Here is a 17,075-nt window from a genome sequence, read left to right on the forward strand (position 1 = left end):
AACTTAGAAGTTTGATTTTTTTACTTCTTAAAGGGACAATAGATCTAGGTATTTGGTATAAATTTCAATTTGATACCTTTATTCGTTCGTGAGAAATAAGGTAGTAAGTTTCATTTTATTAAAATATTTTTATTATATTATATAACTAAAAAAATGTAATTTTCGCAATTTTTCCTATATTTGCATTATATGACAATGCTTTATGCCAAATTTCAAGATTCTGAGTTTACGGGAAGTATCCTGTAGGTTTTGATTCCTTTGCGAGTGTCGAAAATTTGTTGAAAATATCGACATAATCGGCTGTATCTTTTGATTGGCTTGGCTTAGAAGTTTGATATTTTCACAGCTTAAAGGGACAATAGACCTGAGTATTTCATGTGAATTTCAGCTTGATACGTTCACGCGTTCTTGAGATAAAGGGTCTTGACAGACGGACGGACGGACAACAAAGTGATCCTATAAGGGTTCCGTTTTTTCCTTATGAGGTACGGAACCCTAAAAATGACATTAAATGTATGGCAGTTTGTAAAGCGCCCCTAGTGGCTACTATTAAGAACTAAAATCTTCATAGATTTTTTTGGCATACTCGCTAGCGAGCACACCTAACGTAAAGTCATGGTAAGCACACTGTGTGCTTGCCATGAGTTTAGGTTGGGTGTGCTCGCTAGAGCCTAAAAAATCTATGAAGATTTTAGTTCTTAAAAGTAGCCGCTAGGGGCGCTCTACAATCTATCATACATTTTAATGCCATTTTTTTACGCTGTCGCTAGCGAGCACTAAACTCATGGTGAGCAAGCACACTGTTTTAAGATTTTTTATGTAGATCTTTTTCAGATCACCGTTGTCGTATGACTGTTGAATACATAAGAATGTGTTTGTTACAGATTCCGTCAAATCCTAGTGCCAGCGTTGGCGTTATGCGACGCGCTGCTGACAACCCTCGGCACGCAGAACCACAGCTGCGTCATACACGTCACACATTTGCTGCTCAGCCACGCTGAGTGTGTCGACATGGTGCTCAGGTAAGACGCAGTTGTTAAAACGAAAAATTCATAAAAAAATTGTACGAGTCTTCTTCTCCTTCTGTGCCTTTTCCTATTAAAATTGAAGGCGACTCTCTTTTTTTTAAGGCGCCAAGACAGTCTTAGGTTGCCTGGTCGGTGATCTGAGCTCGTTCCAAATCTATAGAAACGTTATCCATTGTCCACCGTATAAGTCCTCTGCCTTTCTTCTTTTTAGCTAGCTATTAAATACTCTTAGTATGAATAACTCAAAATACTTTTAAAACCAGGGCGGCCAATCCGAACTCACCCCAAGAATTGCTGATCGAAGCAGAAGCTCTAACGTCAGTAATAGCTCGAGCGTCCGACTACGCTGTAATAGAAGCGGTCAGCGGCGACACAGCGCTTCAGCACAGCTCGGCAGCGCTACAGAGAATGCACTCGCTCGTGCTAGCGCTCATACCGCGGTTCGCTGCGCCCCCGCCGCACCAGTACAACCAGCCGCCTGCCAATCAGCAACAGGATCAGAACATACTGTATTATAAGGTGAGTTTTTAAACACAAGTTCTCCTACGAACGATGACTACTCGCAAAGATATGCGCTTTCCTGTCGAAGCGCGAAGTCGAACCTTTACTTTGAAGTCCTATGTTCTTCTGATTAATTTCGTTGCGGGTCCAATCTTTCCCCCGGGACAAACTTGACCTTCACTGGTTGGGTTTTTACTGGCGGTCAAGCTGTAGATCCTGGTTACACAGGAGTTGCAGCTGTGGGAATAGTCCCGTTAGCGTTAGTCTAAGGGCCCTCGCCCACGGCTTTTGCATTTGCAACGCACTTCAGAAGTGATGCTAACGCGCTACGACTGCATCGCTACAAAAATTCGCCGTGGGCGAGGGCTCTAATGAGGGCTATCGTTTTTATACTTAACAGTTGGCACCCCTGGCGATTGACAGGACCTTACTATACAGTGGCGCCATCTTGATGAGTGCAAATGCGATAGTCCTTCTACCACTTTCGCACTCACCAGTTGGTGCCACTGTCTTCGCTACTAGCAAGTGACAGGACCTTACTCTACAGTGGCGCTAACTGGTGAGCGCTAAAACGATAGCCCTCATTCATTTGTTTCGGAGGGGTTTGCCTATTGACTAGTCGCGTTTCAGATCGTGTGCAACCTCCTGACGTTCGCGCGCAACATGATCGAGCACGACGGCACGCGTGCGTTATTCCGGCCCGCGCTGCACGCCAGCGGCGCCGACGCCGGTCCGCACCTCGGGGCCCTACTGGCGCTGCTGCGGCACGCTCGCGACAGCGCGCAGGCCTACGACAAGCGCGTGCACACGGCGCAGCACCAGCTGCTCGCCGTGCCCACCATGACGCTGGACGGTGAGTGTCGCGGCGCTACTGGCGCTGCTGCGGCACTAGCGACAGCGCGCAGGCCTACGACAAGCGCGTGCACACGGCGCAGCACCAGCTGCTCGCCGTGCCCACCATGACGCTGGACGGTGAGTGTCGCGGCGCTACTGGCGCTGCTGCGGCACTAGCGACAGCGCGCAGGCCTACGACAAGCGCGTGCACACGGCGCAGCACCAGCTGCTCGCCGTGCCCACCATGACGCTGGACGGTGAGTGTCGCGGCGCTACTGGCGCTGCTGCGGCACTAGCGACAGCGCGCAGGCCTACGACAAGCGCGTGCACACGGCGCAGCACCAGCTGCTCGCCGTGCCCACCATGACGCTGGACGGTGAGTGTCGCGGCGCTACTGGCGCTGCTGCGGCACTAGCGACAGCGCGCAGGCCTACGACAAGCGCGTGCACACGGCGCAGCACCAGCTGCTCGCCGTGCCCACCATGACGCTGGACGGTGAGTGTCGCGGCGCTACTGGCGCTGCTGCGGCACTAGCGACAGCGCGCAGGCCTACGACAAGCGCGTGCACACGGCGCAGCACCAGCTGCTCGCCGTGCCCACCATGACGCTGGACGGTGAGTGTCGCGGCGCTACTGGCGCTGCTGCGGCACTAGCGACAGCGCGCAGGCCTACGACAAGCGCGTGCACACGGCGCAGCACCAGCTGCTCGCCGTGCCCACCATGACGCTGGACGGTGAGTGTCGCGGCGCTACTGGCGCTGCTGCGGCACTAGCGACAGCGCGCAGGCCTACGACAAGCGCGTGCACACGGCGCAGCACCAGCTGCTCGCCGTGCCCACCATGACGCTGGACGGTGAGTGTCGCGGCGCTACTGGCGCTGCTGCGGCACTAGCGACAGCGCGCAGGCCTACGACAAGCGCGTGCACACGGCGCAGCACCAGCTGCTCGCCGTGCCCACCATGACGCTGGACGGTGAGTGTCGCGGCGCTACTGGCGCTGCTGCGGCACTAGCGACAGCGCGCAGGCCTACGACAAGCGCGTGCACACGGCGCAGCACCAGCTGCTCGCCGTGCCCACCATGACGCTGGACGGTGAGTGTCGCGGCGCTACTGGCGCTGCTGCGGCACTAGCGACAGCGCGCAGGCCTACGACAAGCGCGTGCACACGGCGCAGCACCAGCTGCTCGCCGTGCCCACCATGACGCTGGACGGTGAGTGTCGCGGCGCTACTGGCGCTGCTGCGGCACTAGCGACAGCGCGCAGGCCTACGACAAGCGCGTGCACACGGCGCAGCACCAGCTGCTCGCCGTGCCCACCATGACGCTGGACGGTGAGTGTCGTGGCGCATAGGGCCGGATCCCCTTCGGCCGTTGAGGAAACCGAAGTTAGGAAACTAGTTTCCTAAAAGCCTTTTTTTATACTTCTACGTAACTGGTTTCCTAAAAGGCTTTTTTTATACTTTTACGTAACTGGTTTCCTAAAAGGCTTTTTATATACTTCTACGTAACTGAATTACTTATCAACCACTTTTGTATGTCTGGCCAGTTATCGTTTTAGAAGACGTCATCTATCAGTTAATTACCTATGATGCACTTGACATTGATTATTGTTAAGGAAAAGGGACTAATAACTGTGGGGCACTGTATAGAAGTTATTGCTCCATATGCATTTTTATTTTAAGTTGATTAATATTTTATTTTAGTTTTATTTCATGTCAAAAAGAGTATTTATGTTTTATTAATGTTTTAAGTAAATGGATTATTTTTTGTTTTAAGTGTTTTGATTATATCCAAATATTTCAAAATTGGTCGAGTAGTTAAATCCGCCCTCTGTCCAGTAGGATCTACTATCTCGATCCATCAGTGGATTTAATAGCACGCTGAAGTTCACTGATCCACCATTTGGCTCGGCGGATCCTGTGATACTTGCATCTATCTTTGTAATACCTAATTATTGACAATTGAGAATGTTACTAGGTATGCAAAATCACTTAAAACCTATGTTACGGTTAGGCTTTTACATTTACAAATACATTAGTTTTTATTTCATTCAAAAATACCCAGTAGTTATGATTTTATAGGCATTCAAAGTTCGCTTAAATATTGAGTCCCGCCGACGGTCACGTGACCCCGCGTGACGTACATTCACAGTGTCCGCTCACTAGAAAACGGATATAAACATACTTAAATACATTTTTTTTTGTAAATACATACTTATTATACATATTAACACCCAGACCCATCACAGAAATTAAAATTGAACCAAACCCAAACTTGATGCGATTGTGTCGTTTTATTGCGAATTACCTTCCAGCTCCATCATTACACCCTGATTACTATATAGAATTAAAGTACTCATCAATACAAAACGAACGAGCCCAAACTCGATGGATTTAAGTCGTTTTATTATAGAGTTCCTATGGCCACCTTCCAGCTCCATCATCAGATCAGCTCCATGTCATCATAATATTGCATGGTCATCCAAATCACATGTGTTTGCGAAATTTCAGCTTAATCGGTTGCCTGGAAGTGGGTCTTAATTCAGCTTGCAAGATACCACCCATACAAATATGAGCCAGTCACTGTAATATGACGTCACGCGCATAAAATGGTGGGCCAGCCGCCACCCGCACTTTTAAAATTCAATATCTTGGAAACTAATTGACGTATCGAAATAATTCTTTCACGTGTATTTTTTATTTTTAACAGAGAATACAGAAAGCTAAAAAACAAAATTAGTGAACATTCTTCATTATTGACAATTGACATATCTCTATCTGTACCTATTATTCGTCTAATACTGGGAATGCACTGGCTGCATACGTGCCTAGTGCCTACTAGACTAATGAATTTGTTATTATTCTTGAATAGATTGGTAATACTTATTATTAATTAATGTCACATACATAGTTATTACTTTAACGGCCAAAGGGTACTGGATGGAGGGTAAATCCGGTTATAGTTTCATAGGCGGCTGAAATAACAGAAACATAGTACTTTTAGGAAACCAGTTACGTAGAAGTATAAAAAAAGCCTTTTAGGAAACCAGTTACGTAGAAGTATAAAAAAAAAGGCTTTTAGGAAACTAGTTTCCTAACTTCGGTTTCCTTAACGGCCGAAGGGGTCAAAAATAGACGACAATGCGAAAGAGGTGGGTCCCTAAGTAAGTAGTATTAGCCCAGGGCCCCCTAAACTCACGGTCCGGCCCTGATGGCGCAGATACTGCCACGATACGACTGTGGGATTAACAGCGATCAAACCTGAACCTGAAGACGTCTACTGTTGGACAAGCCCAGGGATCTTCTCTAACGACCAATCCTGAGCCACCCACATCTAGGCGTATCCCGCAACTTTAACCCTCAATAAAGTTACCTGACAAAGGTGACTGAGTGTCTTCCGCCACTTCTCAGCTTTAGCCCATAATGTTGTCCCAAAGTGGTGGTAGGGCAAGCTATATTTGGGACATGTATAAGCGCACTATAAAGGGCCTAATTTATTAGTAAAAGCTTTGACTTTGAATAAAATTGATTGTAATCTGTTACTTTATTCCGCAGACATAAAGAAACTCCTCCCTGAAGATACACCCGCATCGTCCCCTGCGGAAGCACGTGCGTGCGCTGTCAGCGAGCTACGCGCACGTGTAGCGGAGCGGAGACGTGCGTTAGCGCTGGCTCGGCTGGCGGCCGACGCGGCATTGTACTTGCTATGGGCACATCTGAGAGTGTTCCTGCGACTTGCTGCACCCTCTGACGATCACTGTGAGTACACTGACATAGGAGCTACTCTCCGAGGATACTTCAGTCTCCTCTCCAATGGAGGCGCGCGCGTGCGCCGTGAGTGAGCTTCGAGCACGTGTAGCGGAGCGGAGACGTGCGTTGGCGCTGGCGCGGTTAGCAGCCGACGCGGCGCTATATCTGCTGTGGGCACACCTGAGAGTGTTCCTACGCCTCGCCGCACCCTCTGACGATCACTGTGAGTACACTGACATAGGAGCTACTCTCCAAGGATACACTCACGTCTTTCCCTGGGAAGCACGTGCGTGCGCCGTGAGTGAGCTTCAGGCATGTGTAGCGGAGCAAAGACGAGCGTTAGCGCTGGCGCGATTAGCGACCGACGCGGCGTTGTACTTGCTATGGGCACACCTGAGAGTATTCCTGCGTCTCGGCGCACCATCTGATGACCACTGTGAGTACACTGACATACTGTCAATGAGCTCCTACCCGAGACGGCGGCATAGATTCATCTGAGAAAATCCGCTGACCAAGGTCCATAGTAGCTTAGTGCAAAAGAAAAATCCTTTGCACTAAGCTACTATGATTTTCCATTCTTTCTTATAGTCAGTTTTCACCCTTCAGGAACTTGACGCCGTTAAAACGGCACTTAGTGACGACTTTTACTTTATATCCGTTTTTTTAAGATTCGTTTCCCATGCAGAGGCAGGCAGAACAACGCGTGAAATCACTTACTGTCCATATTAAACTACAACCCAATCACAAGATTTTAAATGTCTTACCATGAGCCGATTTGAAAGTTACCATAACTCTTGCAGCATTAACGCTGGGCAGCGCGTGGCGCGGCGCGGGCGGCGACGAGCTGGTGGAGCTGCGCAAGGGACTCGTGGGCGTGTTCAGCGACCGCTTCACCGACGACCTGCTCGACAACGCCAAGGTAAACCACCACCACCTTCGCCAACCATGACTGTAGCGTAGGGTCTTCAATGAAAAGAGTGGACTGTATTTTATAGGTGTTTACTGGTAGTTCTTCATGTTATTACAAGAAATCAAGAAATGCAAAGCTGCGCGACGCGCGTTCGCGGAGGGCGGAAGTCCAAGTGGTCGGCTCCCGAGAGCCGCCCCTCCCGCTGCCCGCGCAGACCGCTGTAGTGCTGTGCCCGGCTTCCGGCGCACGTAGTGATGTGGGCAGCAGGAGGGCGAGTCGAGACGATGCGTAGACAGGCTCCCCGGGTTGAAGTAATTCAAGGATGATCATCCAGGGGCAGCACGCAGATGTTGTTGAATCCTCGCCGAATTGTGCCCTTCTTGGTTCTAATTTCGGCCACTCTGCTGACCCCGTCGACTCCTGGGTAGGTCTTGACTATCCTCCCTAGGAGCCAGATGAGAGGAGGTGCAGTTTTGTCCTTTATTAGGACGAGACTCTCGGGTTTCAGTGTGTCCCCGTGGCGCCACTTCGTCTTCAGTTGGAGGAGTGACACGTAGTCGTTGGAGAACCGTTTCCAGAAGTGTTGCTGTATGGCTTGCACTCGGCGATACCTCTTCAGTGTAGACAGGTTGGCATCCTCGGCTACCTGTGGAGACGGGACAGCTGTGAGAGTTCGTCCGACGAGGAAGTGGGACGGAGTCAAGGGGACGAGATCTGAAGGATTACAGATCCTTGACATGGGGGATATAGGTCTAGAATTTAAAATAGCCTCAATTTGAGTGAGACATGTGTTCATCTCTTCATAAGTAAAATGAGTTAATTTAAAAAGATTTTTCAAGTGAAGCTTGGTAGATCGGACAGCCGCTTCGGCTAGTCCGTTAAAATGTGGAGAGTAAGGCGGGGTAAAGTAAAAATTTATGCCTTCATCAGCCAAATCAGACTCTACTTTAGATGATGACAGAAAAGACGTTAACTCGTTACAAGCTCCGACAAAGTTAGTTCCATTATCAGAAGTAATAGATTGTGGTTTGCCTCTACGGGATACAAAGCGGCTTAACGCGGCTAGGTACGCCTCTTTGCTCAGCTCCGTAACCAGCTCCAGATGTACTGCCTTGACTGCTGAACAGACAAAAATACACAGGTAAGCCTTAATCAATTTACAACCGCGCCCTTTCTTATCAGCTATGTGCACTGGCCCGGCGTAATCCACGTAACAGTGTAAAAATGGAAACTCTAGTTCTGTTCTTTGTGCAGGAAGCTGGCCCATGATTGGTTGAACATTTCTACATTTATTTCTGAAACATGTAACACATTTATTTACAGTTTGCCTAGCGAGGTTTCTACCTCCGAGGGGCCAGTACGTCTGGCGTATATTAGCAAGTAGGCACAGCGGTCCTGCATGAAGAAGCGTTAAGTGTTGTGTCCTAAATATGAGTTTAGTAATGTAATGTTTACTACACAATAGTATTGGATGTTTATGATCATAGGTATAAGGAGAATTATCTAATCGACCTCCTACTCTTATAATGTTATTGGAATCTAAAAAGGGTGACAGAGATAGAAGGCGATTTTTAGCTGGCAAAGATTTGCCTGACACAAGTAGATTATGTTCATCGGTGAACATTTCTGATTGACAATGTCTTAATATCAAAAACTGAGAAGACTGAATTTCATTTGTAGTCAAACTACCGGTAAGTTTACTTTGCTTATTTTTGCAATTGAAAATAAATCGTTTAATGTAGGCTACAATGTGTAATAAGCGTTTCAAATTAGAATGTTTATGTACGATTTCCGAAAGTAAACTCGTGTCTGAATTTTGAGTGTCTTGTGTTAAGTGACAGACTAACTCTGGCAGATTCTGCTTCTCGTTGGGTTTAGAAGGCCATGCACTTTCAGGGTTTTGTAAGTATTGTGGCCCAGACCACCACAGCCCGGCGGAGCTGATAAGATCAGCCTTCACCCCGCGAGAAACAAGATCAGCGGGATTCTCGAGAGACGGTACGTAGCTCCACAGACATCCAGCTGTAGTCTCGTTTATTTCGTTTACCCGGTTACGAACGAAAGGTTTAAGTCGCTGTACAGGCATCTGCAACCAACCTAGTACAATAGTGGAATCACACCAAAATCTGCATGTAACTTGTAATCGTAAAGATTGTATTATTTTATGACATAACCTTGCCCCTAATAGAGCCCCACATAGCTCTAGTCGAGGCATGGTTGTGGGTTTTATAGGCGCGACTTTATTTTTGGAAGCTATAAGTTGAACATGGACTCCATCATCAGTGCCAATGGAACGAGCATAAATACATGCTCCGTAAGCTTTTTCAGAAGCATCTGTAAAGATGTGCAATTCAACATGACGGTAATTATCCTGTAAAATCCAACGAGGTATTTTAACATTATTTAGGTAATGTAATCTACTTGAAAATGAAGTCCAAGGTAATTTAATATCATCTGGAACCTCTGTGTCCCAGTCTAATTTATGTTTCCAAAGTTTTTGCATTATAATTTTTGCATCTACTATGGTGGGGCCCACCAATCCAAGTGGATCATAAATCTGGCTGATCACAGATAGTATGTGTCGTTTGGTGATTTTGTCATATAAATTTATGTTTATTGAAAATGACAGTAAGTCTAAGTAGCTCATCCAATGCAAGCCTAAGGTCTTAGTAGGTGGATTTTCATTGTTTTCATGTAAAGAGACTATGTTGTGGGAACCAGAATCATTATGGCCAAGTGCCTTTAGAATTTTTTTACTATTAGACTGCAATTTTCTTAAATTAAACTTGGCAGATGATAGCACAGACATTATGCCCTTAGTTAGTTGTATCACCTCATTTTCGGTTGTACTACCACTCAAGTAGTCATCAACATAAAAGTCATGACACAAAGACTCCTTAACATGGCTATCGGAGACTGTGTTAGCTAAAGTGGTGAGACATTTAGTCGCTAGATACGGAGCGGAAGCGGTACCGTATGTCACGGTGTTGAGAGTGTATGTTTTTAATGGTTCAGAGGGGTCTGATCGAAACAATATTTGTTGAAGAGGTCTTTGTACAGGATTAATTTCTATTGCTCGATACATTTTTTCGATGTCCCCTGAAATAACAAATTTATGTTGGCGAAATCGTATCAAGATAGAGAGCAAATCGTCTTGAACGGTGGGACCTATCATTTGAATGTCGTTAAGCGACACTCCCGAGCTTGAAGCAGCCGAGGCGTCAAAGACTGTGCGTAATTTAGTGGTAGTACTAGATTCGCGTAGGACCCCATGGTGCGGTAAGAAGTAGTTCACACCCTGAGGAATTAATTTTGGAGGAGACAATTTATTTTCAGACATGTGTCCTAATTCTTCATACTCATGAATAAAACCGACATAACGTTCTTTGAAATCAGGATCCCTTTGAAACCTACGCTCTAGGGATAAAAATCTGGTTTTAGCCATATAATACGAGTCGCCTAAGTCCTGTGGATCTCGTTTTAGTGGCATGGTAACAACAAAGCGGCCCTCCTCATTGCGGTAAGTGTTAGCTAAGAAATGTTCTTCACAGGCTCGCTCCTCATTGGTCATTGAAAATGATGTATTAATTGAGTCTAATTCCCAGAATCTAGTAAGGTTAGTATCTTCATTTAAAAAATGACATGAATGTTTGGCTTGACGAGCCTGTGCTAGATGGCCTGATATTAACCATCCCAACTGTGTTTCACAAAGTTTGGGTTGGCCTTTGCCCAAATTAATTGAATTATTGCTAATCACCTCCCAAAAGACCTGTGCTCCCACTAAGATATCTATTTCAGCTGGGACATTGAACTGAGGGTCAGCAAGTTGGATACCGGTTGGTATAGGAATATTCTTTATGTTTATAAAGTTAGATGGCAAGGATTTCGTTATTTGAGGCACAATAATACAGTCCAGGTTCAACTGATAATGACTGTAAATTGATTGTAATTTAACATTACATGATTGTGTTGTGTTAATATTTTGGTTGCAGATACCTTGTACCTTGGAGCCCGTCGCGCGTCTCGACAACCCCAGCTTGGCGCAGAGATGGCTTGTTATCAGGTTCGCAGTACTGCCATTGTCGAGCAGGAGCCTCGCAATGTGTGGCTTGCCTTCGGTGTCACACACCTTTACAAGCGCTGTGGATAGTAAAACATGGGATGACTCAACGGTCTTGATTGTATTTTGTGATGTGTAGTTATGCAAAGTAACATTCTCTACAGTATTTAAAGCACTCTGCGAAGGCACAGGTTCACTTTTATCAAGGTGCAGCAAGGTACTATGTTTATATCTACAGTACCTGCAATGAGATAAGCGACACTTGTTGGTTGTGTGACCTAGCCGCAGACAATTAAAGCAAACCTTTAAATCTTTGACTTTGGATATGCGTTTCTCAATAGTTAATTCCCTAAATTTGTCACAGTGAAATAAAATATGGTTACCTTTACACATGGGGCATTGGTTAGATTGTTTATTTTGAGTAACAGAGCCACCCGAGACCACTAAAAAGTTTTTTGATTTTGGTTGATCAGTTTTGACTGTATTTGATTTATTTTCCTCTAATGTTTCTAGAAGGTCTGCCCGGTTACTCAGAAATGAATTGAACACATTTAATGTAGGAGCTTCAGAAAGTGTGTTTCTGTGTTCCTCCCAGTGTCTTGCGGTTACCACATCCAATTTATTGGACATTATGTGAATTATTAGTGTGTCCCAATATTGGGTGGGCTGTTTCATTAGGGTGAGGGCCCTAATGTTTTTGTTTGTGACATCAAGGAGATGGCGAATGGCCTGACTGGACTCTTTATTTAAAGATTCAACATTGAACAATGCATTTACATGATTGTTTACCAACAATCTTGAGTTATCATACCTATCGCATAGTAGATCCCAAGCAGTTTGATAGTTATCATCAGAAAAGTCTATGTTTTTAATGATTATTGCAGCACTGCCTTGTAGAGAGGCGCGTAAGTAATGAAACTTACTGATGTTGCTAATTTTATCGTTGCTATGGATCATTGATAAAAATGTGTCCCGGAACTCGAGCCAGTGCAAATAGCTACCACTGAAAGTAGGTATATTAATTTTGGGCAAATTAAATTGGTTGGAAAATTGATCAAGGGTACCTGACCTGTTCTTGGAGCCAGCAACGGAGCCTTCCGTGCTGTTTTTGTCTTCACTTTCAGCGAGCAAATGGCGTGCATGGGACACGAGCTGGTAGTATTGCATTTCAAAGGATTCGCGTTCTGCATACTGTTCCTCCGGAGGTTCATATAACTCTTCGAGTTCGGTCTGTAAAATGTCAAAATCTGAGTACAAGTTTTCGATTTTGGACAAACGACATTCTAATTCTGATTTGTGTAGATCACTTAACTTTTCATAGGAAGAAGCTAATTTGAAAAAATTATCGAATTGTGTTATTTTCCATTTCATTGAACCTCTGATTTTTATAAGTTTTTTAATTCTATCATCATCTTTTGGCTCAATGTCTTTAGGCATTTTGATGAATAATTGCACAAGGTGAGTGGAATAATAAAATAGTTGTAAAATACAAGTAAAGGTAAATGAGAAACGTGGTTAGGTAAGGTTAGGTTGAATAGAATGACGATTTTAGCGTCATTAGGTGAAAGCATCCATAAAAAATTAACAGAATAAAGGAAACGTGCAATCGAAGCAGTTTTTTGGCTTGAAGATTGGAAAATAGTGCATATAAATTGCAATAAAGGCGTTTGCCGAATGACCGGCGGATTGTGGCCCCAAGCGACGCGTAGGCCGAGCAGTAATAAGTAGTTAAGAAACAAACTTTTAGCAAGGTGCGAATAGAAAAACGTGCTCAACGCAAGGAAACATAATGGAATGTCGAAAGAAATATGAAACACGGATGCACACTCGAAAAAGAAGCTAGAAAAATGGCGGATTTCAGGATTTAACACTTGTAATTTGTGTAAATTAGGTAGGAATGGTAAGGAAATGACTTGGAACGAACTCACAGCGTGCCGTCGAAGCTCAGGATGCCGTTGCCGAGGTGCCGCTGCCTTCTTGAAAGTTGTTGCAGACGGGGGCTCACGGGGACGCCACGCGTTGTCGTGTTCAAAATGGCCTCTTGAACGTGCGCCTTGCAGATTCGTCTTGGAATTCTTCGTAAAAACGTCGGCGAAGTGACCAAACTGTAGCGTAGGGTCTTCAATGAAAAGAGTGGACTGTATTTTATAGGTGTTTACTGGTAGTTCTTCATGTTATTACAAGAAATCAAGAAATGCAAAGCTGCGCGACGCGCGTTCGCGGAGGGCGGAAGTCCAAGTGGTCGGCTCCCGAGAGCCGCCCCTCCCGCTGCCCGCGCAGACCGCTGTAGTGCTGTGCCCGGCTTCCGGCGCACGTAGTGATGTGGGCAGCAGGAGGGCGAGTCGAGACGATGCGTAGACAATGACCATAACCACCAACACCGATACCTGTAGCATGCGTGCACTACTGATCATAAATTAGTTCACAGAAATCTCATTTTCGTTGTTAGGCGGTTATCACACTGCGCCGCGCTCCGCCGCGGTCCACGTGATTTCATATAAAAAATCCCGCGCGTAGACGCGTTGTCAGTGTGTTGTGCCGCGCGTGTTTTCTATACAAACTGAGGTACTTGCATACAATGATTAAATCTGTCGTCCCGCGTACCGCGGCGGAGCGCGGCGCAGTGTGATAATCGCCTTAGCCAGACTGGAAGATATAACAATGCTATGAGGCGTTCATAAAATGTCATATGTCACTGCGCTGCACGCCACTTACTAATTAAACTGCAACGACACTTGCTGCACCGCCGCAATAACATGACTCACACTATGCACAAACAAAATATTTGACGCTTTGTGCCACGTCGTGCAGCGCAAAGGCAGCAAGTGAGATTGTGCCCGCAAATATTACGGATTTGTCTGTTCTCTTTCTTTACAAAAAGTTTCAATTGTGACTCATTGCGTGAAACTTAAACTCTATTCAGTAAAAATTGATGCAAACGATATCAGTAGATGCTACAACTTTTACCTTATTAATATGCCGTCTTCTGTACATATTTTTTTTATTGCAGAACCAGCCAGCCGCACAGCGCAGTTTCCTCGAAGTGCTCCTGAAAGACATCAAGAGCATGATCCAGTTCTCGCCGCTGTAATACAGCACTAGTTATTGCTAATCAATTCCGTTTACTAATTATGAATAAATAAATTGATATTTTTCCAAATGGTATTTTTAATTTGTGTCGTCTTTTTCTCGTTTTTTTGTTTTCTTCATGAAAGAAAGGTAATAATGGCCATTTGTTTAAAGATCTCAAAAGATAATTTTTCCTAAGTCCAAATTCACATCACATTTTTTTATTAAAAAGATTAATTTTTTTTATCCACAACGAGGAAGCTCTTGGTCTGTATCTCACCTGATGGTAAGTGACGATCAGGCCGAAGGTGGAAGCGAGCTTCACCCGGAATCCTCAACCACGGAGGATATAGTAGAAGGATAATATTCAAAACAAATAACTATTTAATAGCCCGTTAACCCCTCGGGCCTCGTACAGTCAGCGTCGTTTTCGCAATTCGCAACGCCGAAAGTGGCAAAAGTAGACAACAAGTCTTTTAGTTCATTATGTTCAGTTGTCAACTTTTTGGCTACCTACTTTGAATGTCAGGAAATGTTTAACGCTGACTAATGAGCTAAATATTGGGCGCTTGTGTTACGAGTGGGTTCACCACAATAGTCGAGCGGCGACAGGGTCAGTGGGCTGAGTGTGAGTTTATATCAAACGTCCTCACTAGTAAGCGCGTTAAAAAAATGTATGAAAATTTTAGTTCTTGAACGTTTCCGCTAGGGGCGCTGTACAATCCGTCATACATTTATTGTCACTTTTTTATGCGGTCGGACATCGAATGCGTTTGACGTAAACTCACACTAGGCCCCCCGAACCAGCGTTCCTTGGTTGTCGAGCCGGCCAGTCCGACCCGTTCATAGTTCGGCCAGGCCTGGCTCACTCCGCGCGGTACATCCGATACTCAGATCATAGAAGGGAATAGATGTGAAACGGGGGCGTGGCGCGTGTCTCCGCGATATGCCCAGAAACGAACATCGGCCGCGTAGCTAGGTTAGTCGCGATTCAGTCGTACTAAGGAAATGTTCTCCGATATTTTAGATAATGCGTCGTTACGTGCAATAAAACAAGTGAAACGTAGAACTACAGGAACAATGGAGTCATTTACTACATGTAAGTATTGCAAATCCATTGGTATTTTGCTTATAAATAAAAAAAACTAAACATTTTTACGAACGAATTCAGTGCCGTAACAGTTACTGCGATATCGAAATCAGTGGTGATAAAAATTCTAACACACTTGTCCATTAACGATTTAGTTAGCAACCACTTTATGTCATGCTCAACTACTGCGCAATGTATTTAATTTCTTCCGATATCCACTGTCGTGTGAAAATACACAGTACGGCCGCATGTGCCGGTCGTAACATAGTGCCGTGCTCGTGTTCTAATGCGGTTTCCTATTATCGATAAATAGAAGTAAATTATAATTTTATATTTTGTAATTTTAAATAAAAAAATGATGTGTTACTTGTGATTATAAGATTTTACAAAAAAAATAATAACAGTAGAAGTAATTAGTAACTGTCAACTATGTAATTACTATAAGAGCTAGTTGAAAGCCTAATATAGGCATTATTTTTGATAAACATATGCGGTACGCAGATCGCCATAATTAAAAAGTAAATGCGTGATAGTAGTTAATAATAACGTATAATAGTAAAAAGGTTTTCATACATAAGCATTTTGTGAAACCAGTTTCGAGCCTTGCCCCTAGCGATTTAAAGTATCGATATCTTGTCGACTCCATTTTATCTTGGTTCTCTCACTAGCGTTTTCTATGTGTGCGTCACGTCACGCGGCCATTGATTGGCCATAAGGCATGCCTTCTGGCCAATCACAGCACTTTTAAGCCGGTTGCACATGTTGTCGTAGACTCTCAGTCGCTTTGTTTTTACACAGTTGAATGTGTGTGTGGGAGCTGTGGTGGGGGAAATGTGGGGACACTGGTTCTCGTTGTAGTTACGCGCGACTTCATATCTATTCTCTTTCTATGATCTGAGATCCGATAATTACCTACAGCGAAGCGCCCCGCCGGCGGGTATTATATCAGTCGAGTGTCACGCGCGCGCCCGTCAGGACGCTGGCGTGCGTTGTAGTACCTAATTCTATGATCGAAGTATTATTTAAAAATGGACATAAAGAGAAAGAAATATTACTGTGCGGCGTTTGGGTGTTTAAATTCGAAAAGAAATCTACCGGATTTATCTTTTTTTTCGCTTCCCAAAGATGCTGAAAGGTATGTTGGCCATGTAGGTAATCAATAATTCTTATAGATAGATAGTATAGGAACCTAACCTACCATGACTACTGCTCTGAATGCGTTCGTTCGTTTCAGCCAATAACTTTAAAAAAAAATAAAACCGACTTCAAATGCGTGAACACAAAAAAAAACTAAAAATTAAAAATATTGCATATAAAAAAGTTCATCCCCAATTTTCCACCCTTGGGGGTGAAATATTTTCTTCAAATTCGCATGAAACCATCCTTTTGATAATACCTATTCAACAAAAAAATAATCGTTCAAATTGATTTATAATCGGCGGAGATATTGCGTATAAAAAAGTTCATCCCCAATTTTCCACCCTTGAGGGTTGTTTTTTCTATTATTAAATTTAAATGGGACCACCCTTGAGGTATTATCTATACGCCAAAAAAAGATTTGTTCAAATCGGTTCATAATTGGCGGAGTTATCGCGTAACAAACATAGAAAAAAAAACATACGGGTCGAATTGAGAACCTTCTCCTTTTTTGAAGTCGGTTGAAAATGACGTCCACTGCTGGACAAAGGCCTCTCCCAAGGTTTTCCATAATCAATGCGTACTTACCTACATACGTACCTCATTACAAATAAGTAGATTAATTATTTTTTTACTAGACACTACTAGACAGCAACCCTAACAGCGTAAGAAGAGTTCAGAGGCACGCGATAGAAAGAGA

At 44.6% G+C, this 17,075-nt stretch overlaps 2 protein-coding genes across 2 annotated transcripts; both read left to right on the forward strand.

Moving 5' to 3' along the window:
• The first annotated feature begins 1,294 nt into the window (after positions 1–1,294).
• On the forward strand, positions 1,295–2,513 carry LOC135085892 (uncharacterized). Its single transcript, XM_063980680.1, has 2 exons — positions 1,295–1,547; positions 2,160–2,513. Exons 1-2 carry the CDS (start codon positions 1,437–1,439, stop codon positions 2,490–2,492), a joined length of 444 nt encoding a protein of 147 aa, XP_063836750.1. The 5' UTR covers positions 1,295–1,436; the 3' UTR covers positions 2,493–2,513.
• A 94-nt stretch (positions 2,514–2,607) lies between these two features.
• Positions 2,608–14,239, forward strand: LOC135078006 (uncharacterized). The gene is made up of 8 exons (XM_063972555.1): positions 2,608–2,620; positions 2,864–2,977; positions 3,102–3,215; positions 3,340–3,453; positions 3,578–3,691; positions 5,915–6,118; positions 6,910–7,028; positions 14,090–14,239. The coding sequence occupies exons 1-8, from the start codon at positions 2,608–2,610 to the stop codon at positions 14,168–14,170; spliced, it is 873 nt and encodes a 290-aa protein (XP_063828625.1). The 3' UTR covers positions 14,171–14,239.
• The last annotated feature ends 2,836 nt before the right edge of the window (positions 14,240–17,075 follow it).

The sequence above is a fragment of the Ostrinia nubilalis genome, chromosome 2, assembly GCF_963855985.1.
Source record: "Ostrinia nubilalis chromosome 2, ilOstNubi1.1, whole genome shotgun sequence".
Classification (NCBI taxonomy): domain Eukaryota; kingdom Metazoa; phylum Arthropoda; class Insecta; order Lepidoptera; family Crambidae; genus Ostrinia; species Ostrinia nubilalis.